Below are 14,104 nucleotides of genomic sequence, written 5' to 3'. Positions count from 1 at the left end.
AGGTTGAATGATGAGGTGGACAGTTAGCAGCTAGAAACTGCAACTCCAAGTGTTGAGTTTTTAACTTTTCCTATGAAGCAGTGAAAAATCTCAACAATGTGAATAGTACTCTATCTCAACATTGCTTTCTAAAAAACTAATAAAAAGAGAAGAAAAACAAAATATTTAAATGAGTCACTAAAGAAAAAAATTCCAAATATGCACATACACATTGGGTATAGCTATTTGAGTCTGCTGGAGACCACGCGGTGGCGCTGCAGGCTAAAGAGAAAAAAGAACAAAAAAAACAAAAACACACTCACCCTGAACTGGGAAGGCTGCGGAAGTCGGAAGTCGTTAACAGAAAAGAAAGATCAGGCCCCATAAGCTGGGAGAAAACCTGTAGTGGCCCTAGACTGGGAAAGGGAAAAAAAAACCCAGACCCCTGCATGGCGTAGGTCTGGGGGTTGCTACTGCTGGTTCTTTATGCTGGGAGCGTGACTGTGACCAACATTAACAAAAGAGGTGTTCTGAAGAAACAATGGAAGCTGGAACGTTGTGCTGCCCAAGACAAAGGCAAGTCCTATTTCTTTTTCTGTTTGGGGGAGTATCCTTGGCAGGTTCTGGGTTTGGACGATATTCGGTAACAGAGGAAACAGAGAGAGGATCATTTGTTGCCAATCTGGCAAAAGATCTGGGGCTAGGGGACCAGGAGTTGGTTGCAAGGGGAGCCCGGGTGGTCTCCGATGACAACAAACAACACCTGCTCCTGGATTCTCAGACTGGAGATTTGCTTACGAATGAGAAACTGGACCGAGAGAAACTGTGTGGCCTCACGGAGCCCTGCATGCTATATTTCCAAATTTTAATGGATAAGCCCTTTCAGATTTACCGGGCTGAACTGAGGGTCAGGGATATAAATGATCATTCACCAATGTTTCGGGACCAAGAGACAGTCTTAAAAATATTAGAAAGTACAGCTGAAGGGACAGCATTTCGACTAGAAAGAGCAGAAGATGCAGATGGAGGACTTAACGGTATCCAAAGCTACACCATCAACCTGAACCCTTTTTTCCATATTAAAATTAGTGACAGTGATGAAGGCATGATATATCCAGAGCTAGTGTTGGATAAGGCACTGGATCGGGAGAAGCAGCATGAGCTCAGTTTAACTCTCACAGCACTGGATGGTGGGACTCCACCCAGGTCTGGGACCACGACAATACGAATTGTGATCCTGGACATCAATGATAATGCCCCCCAGTTTTCTCAGACAATCTATGAGACCCAGACCCCAGAGAACAGCACAGTAGGATCTCTTATTGCAAAAGTCTCTGCAGGAGATATAGATTCTGGAGTCAATGCAGACATATCCTATTCACTTTTTGATGCTTCCGAAGATATACGAACAACCTTTCAAGTCAATCCTTTTTCTGGGGAAATTATTCTCATAGTGTTGCTTGATTATGAGCTAATAAAGTCTTACAAAATAAGTGTACAGGCAATGGATGGAGGGGGCCTTACTGCAACATGTACAGTTTTGGTGGAGGTATTAGACGTCAATGACAATCCCCCTGAACTGGTCATATCATCACTTACCAACTATGTTGCTGAGAACTCTCCTGAGACGGTACTCGCTGTTTTTAGAATTAAAGACAGAGATTCTGGAGAAAATGGAAAGATGCTTTGCTACATTCAAGATAATCTGCCATTCCTTCTAAAACCCTCTGTGGAAAATTTCTACATCCTAATGACAGAAGGAGGGCTGGACAGAGAGAGTCAGGCCGAGTACAACATCACCATCACCGTCACCGACCTGGGGACCCCCAGGCTGAAAACTCAGCACAACCTCACGGTGACCGTGTCCGACGTCAACGACAACGCCCCGACCTTCAGCCAGACGACCTACACCCTGCGCGTCCGCGAGAACAACAGCCCCGCCCTGCACATCGGCAGCGTGAGCGCCACCGACAGAGACTCGGGCGCCAACGCCCAGGTCACCTACTCGCTGCTGCCGCCCCACGACCCGCAGCTGCCGCTGGGCTCGCTGGTGTCCATCAACGCGGACAACGGGCAGCTGTTCGCGCTCAGGTCGCTGGATTTCGAGGCGCTGCAGGCGTTCGAGTTCCGCGTGGGCGCGGCCGACCGCGGCTCGCCGGCGCTCAGCAGCCAGGCGCTGGTGCGCGTGCTGGTGGCGGACGCCAACGACAACGCGCCGTTCGTGCTGTACCCGCTGCAGAACGGCTCGGCGCCCTGCACCGAGCTGGTGCCGCGGGCGGCCGAGGCGGGCTACCTGGTGGCCAAGGTGGTGGCGGTGGACGGCGACTCGGGCCAGAACGCCTGGCTGTCGTACCAGCTGCTCAAGGCCACGGAGCCCGGGCTGTTCGGCGTGTGGGCGCACAACGGCGAGGTGCGCACGGCGCGGCCGCTGAGCGAGCGCGACGCCGTCAAGCACAGGCTGCTGGTGCTGGTCCGGGACCACGGCGAGCCGCCGCTGTCGGCCAGCGTCACGCTGCACGTGCTGCTGGTGGACGGCTTCTCGCAGCCCTACCTGCCGCTGCCGGACGCGGCGGCGGCCGAGGCCCGCGCCGACCCGCTCACCGTCTACCTGGTGGTGGCCTTGGCGTGCGTGTCGTCGCTCTTCCTGTTTTCGGTGCTGGTGTTCGTGGCGGTGCGGCTGTGCAGGAGGAGGCGGGCGGCGTCGGGGGGCGGCTGCTCGGTGCCCGAGGGTCCGTTTCCGGGCCACCTGGTGGACGTCAGCGGCGCGGGGACCCTGTCCCACAGCTACCAGTATGAGGTGTGTCTGACGGAAGGATCTGGGACCGGCGAGTTCAAGTTCCTCAAACCCATTATCCCCAATATCCAGGCACAGAGCTCTGGGAGGAATAGTGAAGAAAATCCCACCTTTCGAAATAGCTTTGGATTTAATTTTCAGTAAAAATTCTTTTTGTATTGTCATTTACTTTTAAGTGTTGTACTATAATATCCCTATTAGTTTAGTTTCAAAACTCCTAGTTATTGTGCCGGTTCAAGACTAATTTTAAGTGCTATCAATCTGTTTCACAATGTTATTTCATCCTTATTCCCCTTAATCATTAGCTAGCTTTAATTAGCATCCTTTTCTAAATAATAGTTTTAAGGTTTAATTATTTCAAAATTTGCAAGGATTTAGTTATTATTTCTTAGCTAGAGAACAAGTTTTTACTTTTCTCCTAGTATATTTCATAGACTAACCTCTTGATCCATTCACTTTGTACTTCCTTCATGTAAGAAGACATACCTTCACTTCTGACCTTCTCTAACATTCTATTTAATCATATTTTTAAGAACCATGTCATCTAGCATTTAAAAAGAAATATTTCTCTATTACTCTGCTCATGACACAGTGAGGTCATTGTGTGAGTGATATTGGGCTCATAAGATATCTTGTAGTCATATTATTATTTCATTTTCCTTAAACACACTACTCTTACAGTTTTCTAGTGTTCACTTTTGCTGACACGTGTAAAAATAGGTCATGTCTTACAATTCCAAGGAAATGTAATAATCTGCATGAAAATGAAAATAAAAACAATTTGAAAAATTTTGTGAGAATATTGGATTGTTGGAAAGCTAATCACTTTTCATTTCATTCTGTAAATTTATTTTAGTTTTTAAGAAAATTTAAAATCAGGGGTGCCTGAGGGGCTCAGTCATAAAGCATCTGTCTTTAGCTCAGGTCATGATGCTAGGGTTTTGGGATGGAGTGCTGAATTATGCTCCCTGCTCTAGCAGAGTCTGCTTCTCCCTCTCCCACTCCCCCTGCTTGTGTTCCTTCCCTTGCTGTCTCTTTCTGTCAAAGAAATAAAATATTAAAACAAAAGAAAATTTAAAATCAAGATGAACTAAAAATGATGAAGAAAAACAATAAATTCTTCAGTCTCCATGCCCCTCCTTCAGAGTAGTTTATCTAGAATTTCTCTCCATATTTCTAAGTAATATTTTTATACCAGTGTATCATAATATTGACTTTTATACTTAAATCACTTATTCCTGTGATAAAAAGGGATTTCAATTTCTTACTTTCCAACTAAGGCACATCAGAACATTGCATGTGCCTTCTCTCCTATTCTCCCAATAGAGATGTGATTTTTTTAAGTTAAACAAGTAGTTTTTGTCTATATTACCAAGATTACTTCAAAATACACATTAGTTTAACATGATTACATTTCCTTTCTTGAAAAACTTCATTCTGAGGGTTGATCATTGTTTTCACTTACATCATTTTCTTTTTACTATTATTGATTTTTTATACTATCTCTCATTTGAATGAGAAGTATTTCTTGTAAATATTAAAAAAGTCATGTACATATAAATTTATTTCAGATCTTCACCCAGATCCTTTTGTATGTCTGATTCATTGGCACTGGTTGTTCTTTCTTTCTTTCTTTCTTTCTTTTTTTTGGTTTTTGTTTAAATTCCAGTTCGTTAACATACAATGTAATATTAGTTTCAGGTGAAAAATTTAGTGATTCAGCACTTCCATACAATGCCCAGTGCTCATTGAAGTAAGTGCCCTCCTTAATCCCCATCACCCATTTCACCATCCCCCAACCCACCTCCGTTCTGGCAACCATCATTGTGTTCTCTATAGAGTTTGTGGGGCATCTGGGTGGCTCATTTGGTTAAGCATCTAACTCTAGGTTTTGGCTCAGGTTATCATCTCAGTGTCATGATCTTGGGGTCCTGAGATCCTGCCTTAATTCAGACTCTCTGGTCAGAGTCTCCTTAGGATTCCTTCTCTTCCTTTCTCTCTGCATTCCACCCCTCGAGCTTTCTCGATAAAATGAGTAAGTAAATCTTTTAAAAAAAATAGTTTGTTTCATTTTCCTATCTCTTTTTTCCCCTTATGATCGTTTGTTTTGTTTCTTAAATTCCACATATGAGTGAAACCATATGGTATTTGTCTTCCTCTGATTGACTTGCTTAGCATAATACTCTTTGTATTATGTATACTCTTTGAGGTTGTATTATGTATACTCTTTGAGGTTGCAAAAGGCAAGATTTCATTCTTATTTTTTAAAGATTTTATTTATTTGGCAGACAGAGATCAGAAGTAGGCAGAGAGGCAGATGGAGGGTGGGGCAGAAGCAGGCTCCCTGCTGAAGCAGAGAGTCTGATGCAGGACTCAATCCCAGGACCCTGGGATCATGACCTGAGCCGAAGGCAGAGGCTTTAACCCATTGAGCCACCTAGGCGCTCCAAGGAATCATTCTTTTTATGGCTGAGTAATATTTCACTCTTTCTCTCTTTACATATATCTATATCTATGTAGATATAGATATATAGATAGATATAGATAAAGTAAGATAGAATAGATTATATATAGATATCTATATCTATCTATCTATATATGTATGTATACCACATCTTATTTTATCTATTCATCAGTTGATGGACATTTGGGTTCTTTCCATAATTTGTCTGTGGTTGATAATGCTGTTATAAACAGCAGGGTACATGTATCCCTTCAAATTAGTATTTTTGTATTCTTTGGGTAAATACCTAGTAGTGCAATTGCTAGATCATAAGGTGGTTCTATTTTTAACTTTTTGAGGAACTTCCATACTGTTTTCCAGAGTGGCTGCCCCAGCTTGCATTCCCGCCAACAGAGGGTTCCCCTTTTCCTGAATCCTTGCCAACACCTGTTATTTCTTGTGTTGTTGATTTTAGCCATTCTGACAGGTGTGAGGTGATATGTCATTGTAGTGTTGATTTGTATTTCCCTGATGATGAGTGATGTTGAGCACCTTTTCATGTGTATATTGGCCATCTCTATGTCTTCTATGGAAAAATGTCAATTATGTCTTCTGCCCATTTTTAAGCTGGATTATTTGTTTTGGGATGTTGAGTTGTATACTTTTTAAACAGATTTATTTGACAGAGAGAGCAAGAGAGGGAACACAAGCAGGGGGAGTGGGAGAGGGAGAAGCAGGCTTCCCGCTGAGCAGGGAGCCCAGTGCGGGGCTCGATCCCAGGACCCCAGGATCATGACCTGAGCTGAAGGCAGATGCTTACTGACTGAGCCACCAAAGCATGCTTGTGTACTTTTTAAATAAAAATATATTTTGGATACTAACTCATTTATTTATTCATGTGAGAGAGAGAGAGAGAAAGCCAGTGAGAGCACGAGGTGGGGAGGGTCAGAGAGAGAGGGAGAAGCAGACTCCTGGTCAGGGAGCTCAAGAAAGGAAAGATGCAGATGCAGGGCTCAATTCCAGGACCCTGGGATCATTACCTGAGCTGAAGGCAGACTCTTAACCAAATGAGCCACCCAGCCACTTGTTGGATACTAAGTCTTTATTAGATATGTCATTTGCAAATAACTTCTCCCATCCCATAAGGTTGCCTTTTAGTTTCATTGATTGTTTCCAACACTGGTTGTTCTATAGGCTGTCACCCTGGGACTTTTTCCTTTAATACTTTCTTGTTTTGATTTACAAGAATCCAATCTATTCTTTTTGTTAGTTTACTCCCTTATTTAACTGACATCCATCTCTCAATAGTTTCATAAAGATGATTCAGAGGAGGTGAAAATTTTTGAGAACTTGCTTAGTATAGGTCTCTTGTTTTCCTTTTTCATGTGATTGATAGTTTGGCTATAAAATTCAAGATCGAAAATAATTTTCCATCAGATTTTGAAAGCAGTGTTAGTTTTACCGATTGCATATAGAGTTGCTGTTCAGAAGACTGATTCCCTCCTTATTCTTTCTTTAAAAAGATTATTTATTTTGAGAGAGACAGAGCACATGAGGGTGGGAAGGAGCAGAGGGAGAGAATCTTCGAATGACTTCCTGCTGAGCACAGCGCCTGAAGCTGGGCTCAGTTTCACAACTTCTGAGATCATGACCTGAGCCAAAACTGAGTTAAAAGCTTAACTGACTGAGCCACACAGGTCCCCTTCCCTTCTGATTCTTAGCTCTTTTAATGTCACCCCCATTTTTTTCATTCTGGAAGTATGAAAATATCTGAGTATCAGTTATTTATCTATTCATCTATCTAGTCTCAATGGTATATACCCTATTAACATTTAAATTCTCACTTTCAGTTCTGAGAATTTTTTTTGTTATATTTTTATCATAATTTCTCCCTTGAATTTTCTACATTCTCACTTTAACCAGAATTTCATTATTTAAATATTGGATCTCTTGGATTGATATGCTAAAACACTAATTTTTTTCCTTTCTTATTTTCTGTCTCTTGCTCTACTTTTTGGACAATTCATTTTATTTAAGTTGTTCTTTCTGACAGACAATATTTATTTATATTTGTATTTAAGTTGTTCTTTCTGACAGACAATATTTATTTTTAAGAGTCCTTTTTGGTTCTCTGAGTGTTTTCCATATTATTCTGTTATAGATATGTCAATGTGTTATCTTCCCTCATCTATAATTAGTTTATTTTTCAAAAATACATTATACAAAAGAGCATTATTCAGTAAAAAACTACTGTTATACCATTATTAAAATGAGAGTGAGTTACATGGAAGTTAAGAAGAACTTATCCAAGGTTGGGGGACCTGGGTAGCTCAGTGGGTTAAAGCCTCTGCCTTCGGCTCGGCTCAGGTCATGATCCCAGGGTCCTGGGATCCCCATAGAGCCCCACACCGGGCTCTCTGCTCAGCAGGGAGCCTGCTTCCCCCCACCCTCTCTCTGCCTACTTGTGATCTCTGTCTGTGAAATAAAAATAAAATCTTTTAAAAAAAAAAGAACATATCCAAGGTTATATAGCTAGTAAGGGACACTTAAGCCCTAATTCTCAATCTTACAATAAGAATACATACTGCATGCAGTTACTGTTAAGTGAGTAAACACCTATGTGTCACTTAGTACAATGAGTATCACATAATAATTCTCAGTAAGTATTAGCTCTGCTTAGATTTTACTATTCTGAGGATATTAATCAGACATTTTTATTTTTTTAAAATCAGACATTTTTAAAGACTTTCTTCTGTTTATTATATCTGTCTCTTCCTGTTCCTTTTTGTTTTGTCTTTTTGGTGATGGTGGTTTGACCTTTCCAGTCACGTTATTGGCATTTCCTCAAATGTCCTGTTGTCCTGGGAAATCTTCTCATATTGAAAAATAGTGAGACACCCTCCTGTCAGCTCTTTATGAAGACATGAGTGAGATGTATTGATGGTAGAAATTCATTCTAATGTAACCAGGGTAGGCTAGGGCTATTAACTTGGGAGGCCCCCTCCAAATATCAGTGTGTAAGTCTTTATCTGAGCTTTTCATATTCTCCAGGTTGAAATTCTACAGTATCTTCTGTGGGAAGGAAAGTTAGAGAGAAGGTCAGGTGTAAACCTTGTGTCCTACAACCAGAGAGTATCACATGGTAAGGGTAATCTGGAAATCTCATCATTCAGGATGCAAAATTTTGCTTAACTTCCCTCTTTAAGTTTTGCACCTCAACTTGCATTCAGCTCTGCCTAAGGCCTCCAAAACTAGGGATAGTCCCATTTAATTTCTCCAAGGAACTAACTTCCCATTCTCTGCCTCTGAGATACTTTCCTGTCTGTGTAGGATGGTGAGAGGATCAGGGTATTCAACTCTCCCATTTACATACTGTCACCTGATAATTTCTTTTTCAGTTCTTAACTGACACTTGGCTCTTCCAAATCTTTCTTTTTAAGATTTTTATTTATTTATTTGAGAGAGAGAGAGAGAGATCACAAGTAGGCAGAGAGGCAGGCAGAGAGAGAGAGAGAGAGAGAGAGGAGGAAGCAGGCTCCTTGCCCAGCAGAGAGCCCAATGTGGGACTTGATCCCAGGACCCTGAGATCATAACCCGAGCAGAAAGCAGAGGCTTAACCCACTGAGCCATCAAGGCGCCCTCTTCCAAATCTTTTTTTGAAGAATATTTTATTTATTTATTTGACAGAGAGAGACATGCCAAGAGAGGGAACACAAGCAGGGGGAGTGGGAGAAGGAGAAGCAGGCTTCCTGCTGAACAGGGAGCCCCATGAGGGCTCCATCCCAGGACCCTGGGATCATGACCTGAACAGAAGGTGGAAGCCCAATGACTGAGCCACCCAGGCACCCTGGCTTTCCAAATCTTGTACCTAAATGAGATATTATAGAACAAACCCATTAGTCTTGTGTGACTATCTCCAATGCAGGAACTTTATATGTTTTTTGGAACTGCTAATTCAATTGCTCTTTTTTGTTTTCTGTCATCAAAATTATGGGTGTTCACTTGTGCATTCTTAGTATTTATTTGCACTTTATGATTGTAGTCAACCCACCTATTTTTCAATTTCTCTCCTTTTGTAGTGATCAATTTTAAGATTTTTCATTTATTTGACAGAGAGCGAGACAGTGAGAGAGGGAACACAAACAGGGGGTGTAGGAGAGGGAGAAGCAGGCTTCATGCTGAGCAGGGAGTCTGATGTGGGGCTGGATCCCAGGACCCTGGGATCACAATCTAAGCCGAAGCTTAACACCTGAGCCACCCAGGCACCCCTGAACTTATCATTTTTATTTATTTATTTATTTGTAGATCACAAGTAGGCAGAAAGGCAGACAGAGAGAGAGGAGGAAGCAGGCTCCCTGCTGAGCAGAGAGCCCGGTGTTGGGCTTGATCCCAGGATCCTGAGACCATGACCTGAGCCGAAGGCAGAGGCTTTAACCCACTGAGCCACCCAGGCGCCCCTGAGCTTATCATTTTTAAGTGAAAAATGTTGAGATACCTCCTCAATCCGTTCTTGAGAGCATTACTGAGACTTCATATCATTGGTGAGCTTCCAGCAACTATTTCAAACAATTTCCCTCAACCTTGCACTTTGGCTAGGACTCAAACCACCTAAAACTTAAAAGTCCCAGCAGTTTTAAAACAAAGCAAAGGCCAAAGATGGGTCTTCAGATTCTGACACTAAAATCTCCCCCTATAATTATATACTTCTATACCTTTTGAAATAATGATTGCTTCAAAAGCAAGTGTATGATCTTAATTGATTAGTCAAAACTAAGTTTTTGCTCTATGATTGGGAAAGAGAATGTCTCTCTTTGGGGGCTGAAAGAGAAAACAGGTGACCATAGTTGTAGCCGAGTAAATCTCATAAACCTGAGGGAAGTTGGTTTTAGGAGTTAGCCTGATTTAAATGAAAGTAAACATATTTGTGTTTGTGTACTTATTAAATACTTTGGGTATCCTGGGTTTCAGCACCAAAATAAATATATACTTTGGTAAATTATGAGAAACTAGAACTAAATTGTGACTTTATCTAATGTGTTCCACCCCAGTATTTTACTTCATTTTCTCCCAGTTCACAGTTCACTGCTATGAAGGAAACCTGCAGACATAACTTCTTGCCCTGTAACAACTATTTGTGTTTCATCTCACGGTTTAGCCAATTCATATCCTCTGAGAGAACTCACAAAGTGACTCATGTATACTTTCCTTTCCAGTACAACCGAAAGAAGGCCAAGTAGTGATGCAATCTTATTTCAGGTTTTCAATCTTCTCAAAAGATTACAAACTCCTGGGGGCCAGGAATCACATCTTGTACTCAAAACAATACTAACAGCACCAGGAACTTTAAAGAGTATAAAACAGTTCTTATGGAAGATAGAATATATTTGTGATCACTTAAACACAATGAGTAAAACAACATTTGTTTCTAAAGGACATTGATATTAATGGAATTAGGTAGCTTTCGTGAAACTGAAAATCTCTATAGAGACGCATGGTGGCGCTGCAGGATAACATCGGCGGTGTAAAAACACTGAACTGGACGATGTTCTGGACTCGGTTACCCACCCGGTGCGCTCAGAGTGGTGGGAAGACAGAAAGAACACGCCTTCAAGGTGCGAACTACAAGCTACTCAGCAGGGTTAAAATCCTTAGGCCTCCTAAGATTCGGTGGACATTAGCAGAGACACGTTTCCCAAAACTGCGAAGAGAAGCTGAAGCGATTCTGCAGGAAGCTTTCCTTAAAGGAGCTATGGAGAACGGAAGGGCAGACGCTTTGCAGATAAGGCAAGTCCTGCTTCTTTTTGTTTTGCTAGGAATGTCTCAGGCGGGTTCCGAATCTGGGCGCTTTTCGGTGGCAGAGGAAATGCAGAGCGGGAGCTTTGTAGGCAATTTGGCAAAGGACCTGGGACTAGAAGTGGGTGAGCTGTTCTCAAGGGGGGCTGAGGTGGTCTCTAATGATAACAAAAGGCGTTTGCAGCTGGACATAAACACCGGAGATTTGCTCTTAAGCGAATCACTAGACCGGGAGGAGCTCTGTGGCTCCACGGAGCCCTGTGTGTTGCATTTCCAGGTATTAATGAAAAACCCTTTGCAGTTTTTACGAATTGAGCTCCAGGTCAGGGATATAAATGACCACTCTCCTGCCTTCTTAGAAAAAGAAATGCTCCTAGAAATCCCAGAGAATAGTCCTGTTGGTGCTGTGTTCTTACTAGAAAGCGCGAAGGATTTAGATGTAGGAATCAACGCTCTAAAGAACTACACAATAAGCCCCAACTCTTATTTCCACATTAAAATGAGAGTCAATCCAGACAATAGGAAATATCCGGAGTTGGTTCTGGACAAGGCACTGGATTATGAAGAGCAGTCGGAGCTCAGTTTCATCCTCACTGCTATGGATGGCGGGTCTCCGCCCAGGTCCGGGACTGCCACAGTTCGGGTTGTGGTTGTAGACACTAATGACAACTCCCCTGAGTTTGAGCAGCCATTTTATGAGGTGAAGATTCCAGAGAATAGCCTATTAGGCTCACTCATTGTCACTGTCCCAGCTTCGGATTTAGACTCCGGAAAAAATGGAGAAATATCATATTCTTTTTCCCATGCCTCAGAAGATATTCGCAAGACATTTGAAATTAATCAAAAGTCCGGAGAAGTCATTTTAACCGCACCCATGGATTTTGAAACAACTGAATCATACTCAATAATCATTCAAGCCACAGATGGGGGCGGCCTCTTTGGAAAATCAACAGTCAGAATTCAGGTGATGGATGTGAATGACAATGCTCCTGAAATCGCTGTGTCATCAATTACCAGTCCAGTCCCAGAAAATTTGCCGGAGGCTGTGGTTATGGTTTTTAGCATCCGAGACAGAGACTCTGGGGACAATGGGAAGATGATTTGTTCTATCCCAGAAGATCTCCCTTTCATACTAAAATCTTCCGTTGAGAATTATTACACACTGGAAACGGAGGGGATGTTGGACAGAGAGAGCCAGGCCGAGTACAACATCACCATCACCGTCACCGACCTGGGGACCCCCAGGCTGAAAACCCAGCACAACCTCACGGTGACCGTGTCCGACGTCAACGACAACGCCCCGACCTTCAGCCAGACGACCTACACCCTGCGCGTCCGCGAGAACAACAGCCCCGCCCTGCACATCGGCAGCGTGAGCGCCACCGACAGAGACTCGGGCGCCAACGCCCAGGTCACCTACTCGCTGCTGCCGCCCCACGACCCGCAGCTGCCGCTGGGCTCGCTGGTGTCCATCAACGCGGACAACGGGCAGCTGTTCGCGCTCAGGTCGCTGGATTTCGAGGCGCTGCAGGCGTTCGAGTTCCGCGTGGGCGCGGCCGACCGCGGCTCGCCGGCGCTCAGCAGCCAGGCGCTGGTGCGCGTGCTGGTGGCGGACGCCAACGACAACGCGCCGTTCGTGCTGTACCCGCTGCAGAACGGCTCGGCGCCCTGCACCGAGCTGGTGCCGCGGGCGGCCGAGGCGGGCTACCTGGTGGCCAAGGTGGTGGCGGTGGACGGCGACTCGGGCCAGAACGCCTGGCTGTCGTACCAGCTGCTCAAGGCCACGGAGCCCGGGCTGTTCGGCGTGTGGGCGCACAACGGCGAGGTGCGCACGGCGCGGCCGCTGAGCGAGCGCGACGCCGTCAAGCACAGGCTGCTGGTGCTGGTCCGCGACCACGGCGAGCCGCCGCTGTCGGCCAGCGTCACGCTGCACGTGCTGCTGGTGGACGGCTTCTCGCAGCCCTACCTGCCGCTGCCGGACGCGGCGGCGGCCGAGGCCCGCGCCGACCCGCTCACCGTCTACCTGGTGGTGGCCTTGGCGTCCGTGTCGTCGCTCTTCCTGTTTTCGGTGCTGGTGTTCGTGGCGGTGCGGCTGTGCAGGAGGAGGCGGGCGGCGTCGGGGGGCGGCTGCTCGGTGCCCGAGGGTCCGTTTCCGGGCCACCTGGTGGACGTCAGCGGCGCGGGGACCCTGTCCCACAGCTACCAGTATGAGGTGTGTCTGACGGGAGGTTCAGCGACCGGTGAGTTCAAGTTCTTGAAGCCGATTATCCCCAACTTCCCACCCCAGCGCTCTGGGAAAGAGACGGAAGAAAATCCTACCTTCCACAATAGCTTTGGGTTCAATATATAGAGACCATAATTAAGTTTCATATTATAATGTGCCACTTTTTCATGCCACTTCCAGATCAATGTTGTTTCCCCCAATTTGTGTGTATTTTAAATTTATCCGGGGTACTTTCATATTTTCACAAATTGTACCCATCTTTACTTTTAAGTGAATGTTTTCTTTATTTGTGGTTGTAATTAGATGGTACTTTATTCTGTAATCCAGGTCTTAATGGGTAGTTTGCCTCCTTCAGGAAGAAGACCAAATAAATCACTTTTCTCCACGGCCCTCTCTCCAGTTACACTTTCACCCATAATTATGCTTTTGGTAAAAATAAAGCAGACCACTTTCAAATTATTTCCAGTGTTCAAGTATTTCTTCATTTCATTTTTTTCTTGGAGTTTTTCTTGTGTAGTAATGGTTGCTATTCAGAAATGTCATTTTTCTTCCTTTAAATTCACTGCATTTTTATTAACACTTTAACATGTTTATTGTTGAAAAGCCCTGAAAAATCATGTTGTATAATAGAACTGTAAGTGTAATCACCTTGTTTGAAAGGGTCAGTAGGCAATTTTGTTAACACCTCTTATATATTCAACCTGGAGAGTGATTGTGAAGGCACATCAATATTTTGGCTACCCAGAAAGTCTTAGAATATGAAGTTATAATTTTTCAGATTTCTTGTTGATATTACAAATCTATAATGCAATCCACCTGAATAATAATTTGTATAGCATAAAATGGACCAGTGTGCTAATGTTTATAACTT

At 43.9% G+C, this 14,104-nt stretch overlaps 2 protein-coding genes across 2 annotated transcripts; both read left to right on the top strand.

Annotated features, from left to right (window-relative positions):
- Nucleotides 1-520: 520 nt before the first annotated feature.
- LOC116586440 (protocadherin beta-10-like) lies at nt 521-3,614 on the top strand. The gene has a single exon (XM_032336441.1). It carries the CDS (start codon nt 521-523, stop codon nt 2,915-2,917), a length of 2,397 nt encoding a protein of 798 aa, XP_032192332.1. The 3' UTR covers nt 2,918-3,614.
- Nucleotides 3,615-9,672: 6,058 nt separating this feature from the next.
- LOC116586439 (protocadherin beta-11-like) lies at nt 9,673-14,104 on the top strand. Its single transcript, XM_032336440.1, has one exon. The coding sequence runs from the start codon at nt 10,708-10,710 to the stop codon at nt 13,357-13,359; it is 2,652 nt and encodes an 883-aa protein (XP_032192331.1). The 5' UTR covers nt 9,673-10,707; the 3' UTR covers nt 13,360-14,104.

Source organism: Mustela erminea, chromosome 3 (genome assembly GCF_009829155.1).
Source record: "Mustela erminea isolate mMusErm1 chromosome 3, mMusErm1.Pri, whole genome shotgun sequence".
NCBI classification, from domain to species: domain Eukaryota; kingdom Metazoa; phylum Chordata; class Mammalia; order Carnivora; family Mustelidae; genus Mustela; species Mustela erminea.
This window is presented reverse-complemented; position numbering and strand designations above follow the sequence as displayed.

Excerpts from the sequence above, each read along its gene's own strand:
- LOC116586440 (XM_032336441.1), top strand. The coding sequence starts at position 521 with ATGGAAGCTGGAACGTTGTGCTGCCCAAGACAAAGGCAAGTCCTATTT.
- LOC116586439 (XM_032336440.1), top strand. The coding sequence starts at position 10,708 with ATGGTGGCGCTGCAGGATAACATCGGCGGTGTAAAAACACTGAACTGG.